Raw genomic sequence first — 13,801 nt, 5'->3', positions numbered from 1 at the left:
CCCTCCCTTCTTCCCGCCTCCAGGCAAAATACTTTGAAATGTAGTTGGGTTTTCTTTCCATTCTTCTTACTCATACCCCTTCTCTTTCACAGTCTGCTCCCTCCTTGTCTTCCCCACCCTCCTCCCGCAGGATACTGCCAGGACCAGGGCAGCCGTGCACAGCCTGGCCCTGGCTGTGGGCCCAGGATGGAGCTGTGTGGGGTCACCCTGGGGGTAGTGGTCCCCAGGAAGCATCCTTTTCCTGGGACCCTCTGCCACACACCTTCTGCCAGCACCGACTTTTAATACAAATTTATTTATTTCAAGTTAATACTCTATGGCTAAAATGGTTCCCAGGAAGGGTGCCCCATGGCTGGTGGAGGGTGAAGCAAGGGGTGGCGGGGGGGGGGGGGGGGGGGGGATGGCGAGCCCGCGGTGGGCGCTGCACGCTGGCTTTGCTGAGCGTGGGGCTGTTTGCTTTTTAATGAAGGCTTTCTGGCAGGAGTGCCTGCCTGTCAGGGCTGACCCCAGGGGGGGAGGGAGCGGGTGCAGGTTGTGCCTGGGGGTGAAGCTACCCCAGGGGAGGGTGAAGCTGTTGCACTGTTTCCCTGCCCGTCCTGCCTGACCTCCCACTCTCTGCTCTGGCAGCTCAGCGCCTGGCAGCCCATCTCCCCTCTGCCCTGGGGTCTGAGCGGAGGCACTCTGGTGGGTCCTACCATGGTCCTGGCTGGGCTGAGCCATCCCACCCTGCAGCCGGCTGCTGGGCACTAGGGATGCTGCCAGCGCATGGTCCCTGGCCCTGCTGGCCTCTGTGCCAGAGCAGCCGAAGAGGGGCTCCCCTTCCCCAGGAGGCCCTTGGCACCCTGGTCCTCCTCTACGGTGGGTGACTAGAAAAGCAAAAAGGAAAGGTGTCCGTCCCTTGAGGCCAGCGGAGCGGGGGTGTCTCCCTGGCACTGTCTCACTCGCAGGGGTCCCCGCTCTGTGCCCGCCGTGCTGCCTCCCGCTCGCTCAGCAGGTACGTGTCAATGAAGACGAAGAGCTCATCAGGGCTGATGGGGGAGATGTAGCGCTCGCGGTCGGCGCCCGCCTTGTCCAGCAGCACCGCATTGAAGTGGGAGCGGGTGAGGTGCAGGAACTGCCTGGGGGTGCAGGGGGGAGCCGACGGTCAGGGTTGGGGGGCTTGTCATGGAGGGCTGAGCCTGCCCACCCCATGAAACAGCGCTCAGGTCCTCCTCAGGTGACTCCCATCCATTCCTTGGGGCTGTGAGCTCTGGGAGCGTCTGGTGATGCTGTATTCAGGCTTGCTGGGGGTGTCCTCACATTGCACCAGCCCCTCTGGTGCAGCAGAAAAGGTCTGTCCACCAACCCAGCTGCAACCTCATGCTTTGCCATCCCCAGAGATGTCCCCATGCTCAGTTCCCCTGCACAGGCACCTGGCTCTGCAGGACAGCCCCCTCTCCCCCCTACCTGAGCTCCTCAATGATGCCAAGGGACAGCTGGTGCTCCCGGATGCGTCCCACCTCGTGCGGGGGCTGCCCCACCAGCTCCACGGTGGTGACATGACGCAGGTCCAGCCCACAGGCAGCTTGCTGTGGAGGTCGAGGCGGGTGAGAGGGTGCTGGAGGTGGAGAGGGGAAGGTGGGGGTGGCAGGAGGGACTTCTCACCTGCAGCATGGAGATCTGCATCTTGTAGTAGCGGTTAGAAGGGTCAGGGGCTGAGATGACGAGGAGGCGGCGTTTCTCATGGAACTGATCCAGTAGGCTGGCAGCTGAGTTCACGTCCGTGTTGATCTGCATGGCTGGGGTGAGAGGCGTGCGTGTGGGGAAGTGCCATTTTGTGCCCCCCATCACCCCTTCCCCACCCCTTTGCCTGGCCAGGTGGCATCCTCCCCAAGCGCAGGGCATGGCTGCAGGCAGGTCCCCCCCTGCCCTGCCCCACTTACGCGCACAAAGGGGCTGGGAGCCAGTCCACTGCTGGGTGGACTGGCAGATGCGCAGGGAGGTGCCCTGGCGCTCGTAGCCCCCCTCGCACAGGTACTCGCAGGTGGCTCCGTAGTTGTTGCCGTCAGAGGTGCAGGAGAGGTAACCGTTCTGCGGAGGCTTCAGGACAGGGCAGCGCCTCACTGGGAAGAGGGAGGCTGAGTAAGGGCTGGGGGACATGGGGCACGGCCCCAGCCGTGGGGTGCGGAGCCCAGAGCTGGGGGGAGGCAGCCAGCAGCCCCCGGGGAGCCTGCTTCACCTTGGACACGGATGCTGAACTTGCAGCTGGCTCGGTTGTACGCCTGGTCATGGGCAGTGTAGCGGATCACGTGCTCTCCTTCGGGGAATTCAGAGCCGGGCTCGGGGCCCCGCAGCATCACCCTGCACCCAGCAGAAGGATTTCTCTGTCAGGACCCCGGGAGGGAGCACCCAGCATGGCCCCCAGCCCTCGCTGGTGGTGCCCCTAGCACCTCCGCCCTCACCTCTTAATGATGCCGTCAGCAGAGTCCTTCACACGGGGGGGGTCCCAGTAGACAGTGGCGGTCAGCTTGCCCGGCTCGGCTATCCGCTCCCGGGAATCTGGGCAGCGGATCTTGGGAGGCTCCATATCTGCCCACAGGGAGGAGAGGGAGTTGGGGAACCTGAGGGCACTGGGGCTGGGCTGCGAGAGCCAGGCACTGGCCCCAGCGTGTAACCCCAGGGTTAAACCCCAGCATCCCCCAGGGATGCTGCGCACATCCCAGGCACCCCAGAGCCAGCAAGCCCTGCTGTAAAGCCAGCACGGAGTGTCCTGACCCTGAACCAACGTGCCTGCACCACTGCGTGCTTCAGGACAAACAGCACCTCAGGGAGCAATGGGCACAGCGGTCCCAGGGTCAGGAGGTGCAGAAGCCAGCGCCTGGCAATGCCCGGGTCGGACGTGGGGTGATACCTGTAGGCACTCCAGGGATGTGGGGCGGCCTGCCCTTGTGCGCCCCAGCAGCATGGGGCTGAGAGGACGGTAGGGTGAGAATTTACCTACACAGATTGGCTCGCTCCCACTCCAGCGCCCGTCCTCCATGCAGATGCGGCTTCGGTCACCCTCCAGCTGGTAGCCGGGCAGGCAGGTGTAGTCACAGCGGGAATCCATCTGCACGCCGGCTGAGCACACGTAGGAGCCCCGCAGCACTGCCGGCAGCACGTGGCACCGGATTTCTGGGATGGAGAGCACAAAGAGGGGAGGGAACCAGCCGGCCTGACTGCTAGTGGGCAGAGCACCCAGGACTGGCTGCCATGGGTGTCTGTGGGGATGCTGGCAAGCTGACGGCTTGGGCACACTCACGTCGGCAGTACGCCATCCCAGACCAGTGGCGGCTGGGCAGGCACTGGACGGCGCCGGGCCCCACCAGGCGGTACCCACGGGCGCAGCTCAGCTCACAGCGTGTCCCCAGGCTGCTGCGGTAGGAGCCCCCCCGGGGAGAGTAGCAGGTGGCCTCTCCGCGGTGGATGTTGAGTGTGGCACACCACTGGGGCACTGGGGGAGAGGAGGGAGGTGAGGGGGCCACCCAACCCTGCCGTGCCTCAGTTTCCCCATGAGGTTTGGGTGCCATTACCTCGGCGATAGTCCAGGGCAGGTTCAGGAGGGGCTTCTTCTGCGTAGACTTCATTGGTGTGACTCTCGGCTGCGTAGTAGCCAGACCCTAGGGAGGAGGAAGGAGACAAGGGGGCTGCGTGATGGCTCACGGATGCAGCGGCACCCAGGTGATGATGCCTCCCTGGGCAGCTGCACTGTCCTACCCCAAAACATCCTGCAGCACCCAGTAAGAGATCCGATCCCCAGGCATCCCCTGCCCTGCTGTCCTTGGGGCTGCCATCAAGGGTTAAGCCGGGCAGACAGTGAGCCCAGTCCCCAGCGACATGGTTGGTGTGCATTGGCACCAGCCCGCAGACTAAACAGTGGCAGGAGCAGCCGTGGTTATGGCAGGAAGCGGGTGCTGGCACACAGTGGGCTGGCACCGACCCCCGGCTTTGCGCTGCCGGGAAATCCTTCCACCCACTCCTGTGGCACTGTCCCTGCCACCGGGCATCCCGAGGGAAGGAAGAAAGCTGCCTTCTCCTGCCCATCCCAGCGGAGCCCCTGGCCCAGGCAAGGCAGGAGAGGCACGCTGCCCTGCTGGGGGGCTGGTGGGGATGCAGCCTCTCGCTTGTGTGCCAGAGAAGGATGCTGCTGCTGGGGGACGGTGCTGGAGGGGCTTGGCTGGAGCTGCTGGCCCCATGCCATCCATGCTGTGCAGAGGGTCCATGGCCAGGGGGAAGGACAGCCTTGTGCCATCCTTGCAGGCCACTCTCTGGCCCGCACCGCATCCCCATGGGCAAGGGACCAGCCGGCGAGGAGGGAGCCATGCAGGGGGAGAGGGCTGGCATCCTTCCCCGTGGCCCCTCGGCGCCTCGGCCACGGCATTCCCCAGCACTGAGCTCACGTTTCCGCCGCGTTTCCGCAGGCCCCCGCCAGCGCTGCCCCCTCCTCGCTGCCAGCCCACCCCACCGCACTCCCCGCTCCCACATGGCGGGGATGCTCAGCCTGGGAAGGGACCCCAAGCAAAGCCACAGTCCCACTGCAGCTGCACCCATCTCCCCTTCCCCTTGCTCCGGGTTTTGGGAAGGGGATATCCGCCAAGGCCAATCCGAGGAGCAGCCCTGCCGTCACAGGGAGGAAACTCCATTACAAATCTTTCCAGCATGAACTTTACTACAGAGCGACTCCCCATTGCTTCCCACAAGCTTCATTAAGTCGCCCACACATTTCCACAAGCCTTTTATCCCAACGTCCTTCCCACGCTGCCACGGCTGCCCCAGGGAGTGGAGGGTCCCAGGGTTAGCACAGGGCTGGCATCTGTGGGGGTGGCAGTGGGGTTGTGTCAGTGAGCAGGGCTGCTTCCCGAGGGGGCTGCTGAGCGCCCCCCCCCCCCAGCTCCGGGGATGGAGTACACTGTGTTCCTGCAGGCAGATGTGCCATTTAATTTTGATGTTCCCTTTTTGTGCAGGCACAGCCTTTTGCTTCTCACCTGGGGCCAGCACGCAGCCCTGGCTGCCCTGGGCAGGAACATCCTCAGCCAGCCGTGCTGGCAGCGTGGCAAAGGGATGAGGATGGGAGCAGGGAAGGCCCTCCCCAAACAGGGCAAGAGCTTTTGATCCTTGGGCTGGCTGCAGTGGGGTTTGGGACTGCACACTCAGTCCAGGCAAACATCTGCTGCCGATGGCCCCCATGGGAGCAGGGAGTCAGCAGGAAGGCTGCGTTCGTGCAGGCAGGGGCGTGATAGAGAGGCTGGTTTTCTGCTCCTCTCCAGATGCCTCCCAGCACCCCATCCACTCCTCGTCCCCCACAGCATTCCCCTGCAGGCACCCCCTACCCTGTAGGCATCAATGCTCTCGCTGGCATCGCTGTACCAGGGCACCCCTCCCTCCTTCCCTGCCCGTCACCCCTTGATGGGAGCAGGACCCCGCAGGCTGCTGTCCCTGGGGGAGCCCCGCTGCGCCCGCATGCGCCAGCACTCACCTTCGTGCCACGTGGATGACACCAGCCTGGTGAGGACAACCAGCAAGATGGGGGCCGCCTCCTGTGCCATGCTGGGGGGCTGGGGACTGGCCAGCTCACCTGCCGTGCCCGAGCCAGGGGCAGCCGCGGGGATGGCGAGGGGCTGGGAGCGGGATGATGCCCCCCTCCGTCGCCTTGTCACAGCACAGACGCCAGACCCTCCTGCCTGGCCGTGCTGCCTGTGCTCAGCAAACCTACTTCTCCCCTCTGCTGCTCGTCCCAAACATTCAAAAGCCGTGAGTCAGGCCCAAAATGATGAGATTGTCAAAAATAATAAATCCCAGGATCGCCCGTTTTCCAGTGTACCTCCTGCTTCTCCGAGGCTTTAAAAGGCTGTCAGAGTTTTTTCTTTGCAAGCAGAAGAGCCAGGAGCCTGTGTTGACAGAGGAGAGAGCCAAGCCCAGCCTGTCCCAGCCCTGGCGGGCTCTGGGAACAGGGGGTCGGGGGGGAGGCGAGGACAGAACGGCGGGAGCTGAGACCCCTTTTCCAGCTCTTGCCAGGAGGGAGGGAGAGACAGACCTCACTGCAGACGGCGGGCTGGGAAGCGGGTCCTGAGGCAAGCGCTTCCAGCTAGGGGCTGCTGCCTCCCAGCTGAAGCGCAGCCCCCGCCGGGCAGGGCTCATGGAGCACGTTCGGTGGGACCCGCTGCCCCACGAGGTGGGGGGCGGGCGCCGGAGCCCCCCGGGGTTTAGGCGCTGGAGCACTGGACCGCGTGGGTGAGGGGAGGCGAGGGACGAGCCTGGCACTCACAGGTAGGAGAGCTGGCGTGGGGTGATGGGGGGGGACGTGCTGCCTGAATGCACTAATTATGTGGCGGCCAAACGGTGAGCGCGCTAATTAATAACACAGCTGTCCCGAGCAGGAGAGGGCTGCCAGGAGGCGGCTGTGCAGGGCTGCAGGGCGCGGGGATGCCCGTCGCTTGCCGGCATGGTGGCCGTGCCATGTGCTGGGGGGCAGGATGGCCGGTCCCTGCTCTGCGGGGGGACACCCGGCCAGGCGGCAGGGGCTGCACCGCCAGCCGCTGGGGCAGGAGAGCGGGGACGGGCGGCCCGGTGTGGTCGCGGCCCGGCAGGGGGCGCCCCGCTGGGGAGGAGCGGCCCGCCTTCGGGCGCGCTCGGCCATTTCCGTGAGCGCTCGGCAACCTCCGCCGCCTCTCGGGCGCCGCCGGCGGTGCGGGGCGGGGCGGCGCGGCGGGGCCCGGCCGGCAGGAGAGGGCCCGCGTCGGCCATGGCGTCCCCGTCGCGTCGGTTGCAGACGAAGCCGGTGATCACCTGCCTCAAGAGCGTCCTGCTCACCTACACCTTCGTCTTCTGGGTGAGCGCCGAGCCGCGGCCGCCCCGGCCCTTCCTGTCCCCGCGATATATCGCCGCCGCGCTGCCCTGTCGCGAGAGTCGCCAGCCACAGCAGCTTTCCCTTCTCCCCAGGTGTCGGGCATCGTGCTGCTGGCCGTGGGCGTGTGGGGCAGGGTGAGCCTGGCCGTCTACTTCTCCTTGCTGGACGAGAAGGCCACCAACGTCCCCTTCGTCCTGGTGGGCGCTGGCACTGTCGTTGTCCTCCTGGGCACCTTTGGCTGCTTTGCCACCTGCCGCGGCAGCACCTGGATGCTCAAGCTGGTGGGTGGTCCCGGACAGGGCAGGATGGGGTCCCATGCACTCCTGACCCATCCCGACCTGTCCTGACCCATCCTGGCACGTCCCATCCTTCCCCATGACTCCCTATGCAGTCCCCATCCCGACCCATCCTACCCCATCCCATCCATCCTACCCCATCCCATCCATCCCACCCCATCCTGACCTTCCCCATCTCATCCCATCCTGCCCCATCCCATCCACACTGTCCCATCCCGCCCTTTCTGCCTGCAGTACGCCATGCTCCTGTCCCTCATCTTCCTCATCGTCCTGGTGGCTGCCGTCGTGGGGTTCGTCTTCAGGCACGAGGTGAGCTGGGCACCCACTGCTGCTTCCCCATGCTGCGGGGCGAGTTTGATGCAGGCTTTAATGCAAGAGCAGTTGCAGGTGTCACTGGCGGGGCAGAGGTGCTGCTGGGCGCAGTGTTTAGTTTAGCCAACATAGGGTTAAAACAGCCCAAAGAGCAGCTTGGTCCCTAGAAGGCCCCATAAGATCCCCGTAAGGACCAGGCTGGGTCAGGATCCACCTGACACGGCATGCTGCCCCTCCGTCAGAACAGGCAAAGTAGCCCTGGACTTTTAATTTTGGACTTTGATCTATCTTCTGCAATAATTTCTGTAATTAAAGCTCCTCTGAGGGTTCCTGTGCCACGGAGCAGCCTGCTTAGGGGGGAGTTGGCACCACACGGGTCCTTGTTATTACATGCAGCATCCCTGCCGCCACGGCGCATCCCAGCCTGCCCTTTAATTGCCTGGGTTTAATTGCCTGGGTGGCCGGGGTGATGTCTGCTGGCCGCGGCCAGAGTCATTCCTGCCGACACTGAGAGGTGACTAATGTGGGGCCGCGGGTCCTGAAGCGCGGGAGGGGACAGCACCGCCGCAGAGACCTCTCTCTTGCAGATTAAGACAAACTTCGAGAGTAACCTCAACCTGGCCCTGAGGGACTACAACATGACCGCGGATCGACACAGTGAGGCCGTCGACACCATCCAGAGGACCGTGAGTGCCCCAGGCTGGCGTCTGGCTGGCGGTGGGTGGGTCTGCTCGCCTTGCCCAGGGGCATCCCCTGGGACCCCCGCAGCATCGGCATCCCTGGCGCGGTGCTGGGGGTCCTTTCACACCACGGGCTTTTGAGTTTGGGAGGAGACGCTGGGTGAGATGGGGGCAGTTGCTGGAGAGGCAGGGGAGCCATGGGAGTGATGGTGGGTCTAGGGGGTCAGTACCCTGGTGTGACTGTGCTCCCCAAATGTGCTTCCCCCTCCAGCTGCACTGCTGCGGGGTGCAGAACTACTCGGACTGGGAAAGGACTGAGTACTTCACCCAGAAGGGTATCCCACGGAGCTGCTGCAAGAGCCAGGATGACTGCTCGGAGGAGGATCTGAAAGACCCAAGTAAAGCCAAGCTGAAAGTGTTTGTGGATGTAAGTTCAGCTTAGAAAAATCTCCCTGCCAGTCCTGGAGGTGGAGAGGGCAGAGCTGGGTGGGTGGAGAAGGGCTTGCCCTTCACTGGAGGCTTGAAAGGAGAACTACTCTCTTTGTGCAGGTGTCCTGTGGCCCAGGGACTCCCCTGGGATGGAGGCAGGGGAAAGGTATGGAGGAACGAGCCCTCCCTCCTGCCTGAGGGCCCCTCCACTCCTTCTTTGGAGGTCCCCAAACGTTTGCGCTAGGAGCTGTGTGTTTTGGAGAACGGGTGAATAAGGAGGTTATTTCCCAGTAAAGTTCATTTCGGCAGTGCTGGTGTCTTCCGACTGTGCAAAGTCCTGACCCGGCAGTGAGCGCGGTGACCTCATCTGGCAGGGAGGGCCTGGTGATGCAAGGGCCATTCCTCTGATGAGTCACCTTGCTCAACCCAATGCTACCACTGGGAACAGCCCAAGGGCAGCACTCCCCTTGATAACGGCTGGGCTGGGAGGCTGGCTGCTGCGGTGCTGATAGGGAAATAACTTCGCCAAGGTCAGGCAAGAGGGTGACAGCCAGAAGCCTTTGGCGGCCTGTGGGAGCATCTTCCCCTGGAGCTGCTGGTGCTCTGGGGAGGTTTGCGCTCCTGGGGGTGAAAAGCACTGGACCCATGTGCTCTCTTTCCCTCCTCTGCAGGGTTGTTTTTTCCTGGTAACGTCAACGATGGAGTCAAAAATGAGCATTGTGGCTGGAATCTCCTTTGGCATTGCATGCTTCCAGGTAAATCTCCTTTGTCTGGTACAGGAGGAGTGCAGAGCAAAGTTAGTGTGCCTCCGGAGGTTATTTAATTTCCGTGCAAAGCCTGGTGTGTGCACAAAAGTCACGTCCTGTTTCAGCCAGGGAGGAGTAGCTATTTTGCAGATTCCGCTTGGGTTTAATCTCACCACCGTGCAGTCTCCAGTCTTTTAAACCCAGGACTGAAGCACCAGCTCTGTTTCTGTGAGCCCAGCTTATCTGAGAATAGCCCCTGTATGAAACAACTGACTTCAAGAAAAACCAAACCGAGCCTGTGCTGTGCTGGGCAAACTCCCTGCATTTGCTGTTGGCAGGGATCAAATCTGTGCCCTTCCTTTTCCTACCCGCTGACCTCCCTTTTCATCTGAGAGGTGTTTTGGCATCAATTCTGCATGGCTGAGTCCCTGTGAGCACCTGTGGGGCATCACCTGTGCTGGCAGCTTACACCCCACACACTGCCTTGCCCTGCAATTGTGTCCTTTCCCTCCTGCTCCCCACCATCTCCTTTACTTTATCCTGTAGGATGCTTCCTGCAGGAGCCGCAGCGGTGTCATGCTCGCCAGCCCTGCTCCGGCAGGCCTTATCCCCGCAGGAAGCGGGAGGCCCCTGCCCCCGGCTCCGCCGCGCAGGGCGCTGGGCATGCTGACGCTGCCGTGGGGCTTCCCGAAGTGCCGAGGGTTTTCCGGTGCTCCACAGTGGGAGCTGCAGGATGCACAGCCGGCCCTTCTTTAGCTGGTTTGTGGAAGCTTGCTGGGCAATCGGCACTGAGCAGCTGCGGAGTGGGCTCGGCTGGCCTTGACTTTGGAGGGGCTTGAGTTCCCCCTCCCCTTGGCCCGGCGCGCAGAGGCAGTGGCATGAGCTTTGAGGTGCTGCCGCCTGGGACCATTGGGTGACCATGCCAGCATGGGGAGAAGGAACCCTGCCAAGATATTTCTCCCGTAATGAGTGTGTCGTCGTGCGTTTCCCGTAATGGATGGACCGAGCTGGGGGAGAGGCGGGAGCCAGCAGCCCCTGCCTGCAGCTTGTGCTACCAAGTGCTTCCGATTGCAGCTGGGAGAGCCCAGGAGCTGCAGTTGCTCTGCTCTGCCCAGCCACTCACCCCACTTTCTTCTTCAGCTGGGCTGTGCTCACTGTGGCGTCACCAAGATGTGACTGACACACAAAGTGTGAGCTGCACACTCCCAGCTGTGAAATTATCTCGGCTGATGCCAGGCTTGGGAATTGTAACTGGCTCCTGGCTTTTATGGCTCTTTCAGCAAGCCTTGCTGTGTTGTGTGGCCGGCAGGGAGCCATCATGCAAATGTGCCTCTAACTTTGCTTGTGGAGGTCAAACTCCTGCAGGATCTGGCCCTAAATGTCTGCGTAGGGGGGCTGGGAGGCCACGTTGTGATGACTGTAGCGTGTCCTTCAGATGGTGATGCGAAACCATTTGTTCCATGGTCCTTGCAGCAGGGAGAGGTGACTGCTTGAGAGGTGTTCTTTTGTGTGTGTAATTGGCTGTGACACTCCAGATAATCTGTGTAATCTCCAAAATTACCATAAAGCTGTAGATGCTTCATGAAGCAAAATGTAACAGGATGGGACACAGCACCTCCCGTGAGGAGCTTGTTTGGCTGATGCATGTCAGGATCCTCTGCTTTGGCCTCTCTGTTATTCTGAAGCAGGGCGCAGCAGCCTATGTTGTGGTTTATAAATCCCACTGTACATCCTTGGATTTTATAAAACTGATGCTCTGGAGCAATTTGTCAGGCTTTCCCCCTAAAATGTTGCATCATGTTTTTGGCTACCTCTGATGTATGTGTTTTTATTCTCTTCAGTTGGTTGGCATCATTCTTGCCTGCTGCCTGTCCCAGTACATCACGAACAATCAGTACGAGATGGTGTAGCCGTGTAGCTGGCCCCCAGTGCGCTGTGGCTGTGGCTGGGTATGTCCGTCCAGTGATGTAAGCTCGGTGGGCTGCCTCTGCATCCCTGCCTGCTGCCTGGTAGCCCCTGGGGACCTTCAGCGTGGCAGTGGGTACCACGTGTGGGGGCGTGTGGGGATAGAGGGCACCTGCAAGACTGTCTGCTATGTCATTTTAAGCTGTGTATAAATCCAGCCTCGTCTGCTAACGCTTTGTCTTGTGCGTTGCAGGGTATGCTCTCCGTGGCCAGGGAGGATGCCACCACCTCCAGTTTTCCTCTGGCTGCCACTTTGTGAAATCTGGCTTTGAACTGACTGATCTTCTTTTCCACTAGCTTATAGAAACGAGTGCAGCAGCTGTCCTGGTGCGCTCAGGGACTTGTCCTAACACTACTCCGCTGTGCCACCACGTGGGATAATTAGTGTAGCTGCGGTGGTTACAGCGAGCGGGCTCCTCCGGGTGCCGCAGCCCCTGGCTCTTTCCTTGGCGGCGCACTCGAGTGCCATGGCGAGCTGACCATGCAGGCAGCCTCGTGGGACTCCCAGTGCTCATCTTCGGTGCCTCCGTTGGGAAAGCAAGGCTTCCCCTCATCTCTGGCAGCCACTCGGTGTCCCCTCGCTCTCCAGACGTGGTTGCTCTCGAGATGGGGCTGTTGCCCTGTTAAAACACATCCGTGCCTGCCTGAAGCCCTTGGCTCAGCAAGGTCTCAGTGTGTTGCCAAGCTCTCTCTCATCCCTGCCCTGGGTTTTATATACTTTTTTATAGTTGTACTTTTTTAAGTACAGGCTGTAGTGATTCTTTGTAAGCTGTAGCAAGGTTTGGTGATGTAGCTTCTGGTGCCTTTACCTTGGTAGGTGTCCTTGCACCAAGTCAGCTGTGACTTGATTGTCAGTATTATATGCTGCTTTAACTCGTTTTGTGTATTGAGTAGAACTCTCTTGTCCCAAAACACAATAAATATTAAGATATTTTACTCTATGAAACCACCTTAGCTTTTCTTTTCATCTCCTGGAAATAACTGCTTGAGTTGCTGCAAAGAGCAGCAACCCTCCCTGGGAGGCAATCCACTCGCCCCGGGCCAGCCAGTAACCTCTGGACCATCGCAGCTTGTGTTTTTCCGATGCTCACCAGTGCACTTGCACTTACAAATAACCTCTGTAATTGAATTTTCTTCGTAACAGCGGTTGTGTAACAGTGCTGAAGCAGAAGGCCTGGAGCATCCCAGCCCAGGAGCCGGGTGGGTGAGTTCAGCCCTGTGCAAACGTGTGCATCCTTTGCCAGTCGGCCACTGGTGCGGAGCAAAGGGTAAGGCAGCGCTGCTGGACCTGCCTTCGCCCCCAGCCTCTCCCCAGGGCAAGAAACGTGGGTTTAAGCTGTTGTGTTTGTTTGCTACTGCTCATCTTTGGGCTGTTTTGTCAGCAAGCCGTTGCCTTACTGAGCCTGATGATGCAGTGGTGTGGTGAAGCTCCGTTCCGGTGAGCTTGGGATCTTCAGGTGTCAGGAACAAACCCAGAAGGGCTCTGGCTTGGAGCAGCCAGCTGGCTGCTGGGGCTCTCTGTCCTGCTCCGGGGAAGCAGGCAGGTGTAAAAGGAGCAGTTACGCTGCGCGTAGGAGTGGTGGCCCCTTGTCAGCATCAGCCCTCTGGCAAACACTGCTTCAGTGCTGGGTGAGCTGCCGCAGCCAAACTGCCCCACAGCGAGAAACCCACAGGGGAACAACCAAAATCCTTATGCCGCGCTGAACCCGGGTGAGTAAATCGGACTGTTGTCAGCTCCTGGCTGCCCAAAAGCCTCCTGGGTCAGGACGGTGCGGCAGAGTGCGGCAGAGCACAGAAGCTGGGTTGGAGAGATCAGCCGATGGCAATGGATGGATGGAGACAGGGCAGGAACGTGAGAGGAGCAGGGCCAGGCTTGGCTAAACCCATCCTCACCAGAAAGCCTGCACAGAGGGGAGTGACCCGGCGCTGGTCTGTGCGCCTGGCTCTGCATGCAGCTTCATTCCCAGGTGGGGAGGGGATGGCTCTGGCAGAAGGTGGGATGGGCAGCCTGGAGGTTCCCAAGCTGCTGCAGGAAAACTAGCACTGATGGTGCTGACCTGGGGAGCACATAGGCTTGGCCAGTCTGCTGATCCCCACAGCCAGCAACAGGCACTGCGGGCATCAGTGCCCCCTCTCAGAGGCATAAATATCTCGGGGGACTTGTCGGAAACGCTTGGTGTCCCCCAGGCTGGTTGGTGTCCCTTGGGATGCTGTGTGGGGAGCTCTGCTGCACCATGCTTCCAGCATTTTAACCACATTGTCAGCACAGCCGTGAGCAGGGACAGAAGGAGCTGCCCTTAAAAAGTGCTCATGTCCCTGCAGGAGCCACAGGGATGCAGGGAGTGCCTGACAGCCCCGGAGACACCGCGGCTGGCACCCGTCACAGTAGCAGCAAGTGGAGCCTGACCTCTGCTCTCTCCTCTGTATGTACAGCTGGGTAGGCTTGTCTGTCCAGGCGTTTCCCTGGAAAGCACCGGCCGTGGCAGTGCATGCTCCCTCAGTGACACT

The 13,801-nt window shown here is 61.1% G+C and overlaps 2 protein-coding genes across 3 annotated transcripts; one reads left to right on the top strand and one right to left on the bottom strand.

Annotated features, from left to right (window-relative positions):
- Window positions 1-386: 386 nt before the first annotated feature.
- On the bottom strand, window positions 387-6,309 carry SRPX2 (sushi repeat containing protein X-linked 2). Its single transcript, XM_056360005.1, has 10 exons — window positions 5,495-6,309; window positions 3,552-3,638; window positions 3,281-3,472; window positions 2,977-3,153; window positions 2,442-2,568; window positions 2,219-2,340; window positions 1,923-2,102; window positions 1,645-1,778; window positions 1,447-1,568; window positions 387-1,118 (listed from the first exon to the last, which is right to left on the bottom strand). Exons 1-10 carry the CDS (start codon window positions 5,562-5,564, stop codon window positions 938-940), a joined length of 1,392 nt encoding a protein of 463 aa, XP_056215980.1. The 5' UTR covers window positions 5,565-6,309; the 3' UTR covers window positions 387-937.
- A 383-nt stretch (window positions 6,310-6,692) lies between these two features.
- Window positions 6,693-12,239, top strand: TSPAN6 (tetraspanin 6). Of its 2 annotated transcripts, XM_056360006.1 has the most exons (8): window positions 6,693-6,847; window positions 6,958-7,146; window positions 7,396-7,470; window positions 8,061-8,159; window positions 8,425-8,580; window positions 9,254-9,337; window positions 11,170-11,277; window positions 11,487-12,239. In XM_056360006.1, exons 1-7 carry the CDS (start codon window positions 6,761-6,763, stop codon window positions 11,236-11,238), a joined length of 759 nt encoding a protein of 252 aa, XP_056215981.1. In that variant the 5' UTR covers window positions 6,693-6,760; the 3' UTR covers window positions 11,239-11,277; window positions 11,487-12,239. The 2 variants fall into 2 exon arrangements, with proteins under 2 accessions (XP_056215981.1, XP_056215982.1); XM_056360007.1 differs by lacking the exon at window positions 6,958-7,146 and having other exon boundaries at window positions 6,708-6,847.
- Window positions 12,240-13,801: the final 1,562 nt, after the last annotated feature.

This window comes from Falco biarmicus, chromosome 14, assembly GCF_023638135.1.
Source record: "Falco biarmicus isolate bFalBia1 chromosome 14, bFalBia1.pri, whole genome shotgun sequence".
Lineage (NCBI taxonomy): Eukaryota > Metazoa > Chordata > Aves > Falconiformes > Falconidae > Falco > Falco biarmicus.
The sequence above is the reverse complement of the archived record's forward strand: the minus strand, read 5'-3'. Positions and strand labels throughout refer to the sequence as shown.

Bases quoted from the DNA above. Each gene is read 5' to 3' on its own strand.
- SRPX2 (XM_056360005.1), bottom strand. From the start codon at position 5,564: ATGGCACAGGAGGCGGCCCCCATCTTGCTGGTTGTCCTCACCAGGCTG. The intron at 3,473-3,551 runs GTAATGGCACCC...CCTCTCCCCCAG, and splicing joins TGCCCTGGACTATCGCCGAG to TGCCCCAGTGGTGTGCCACA. The intron at 3,154-3,280 runs GTGAGTGTGCCC...TCTCCATCCCAG, and splicing joins TGGGATGGCGTACTGCCGAC to AAATCCGGTGCCACGTGCTG.
- TSPAN6 (XM_056360006.1), top strand. From the start codon at position 6,761: ATGGCGTCCCCGTCGCGTCGGTTGCAGACGAAGCCGGTGATCACCTGC. The intron at 7,147-7,395 runs GTGGGTGGTCCC...TTCTGCCTGCAG, and splicing joins GCACCTGGATGCTCAAGCTG to TACGCCATGCTCCTGTCCCT. The intron at 7,471-8,060 runs GTGAGCTGGGCA...TCTCTCTTGCAG, and splicing joins GGTTCGTCTTCAGGCACGAG to ATTAAGACAAACTTCGAGAG.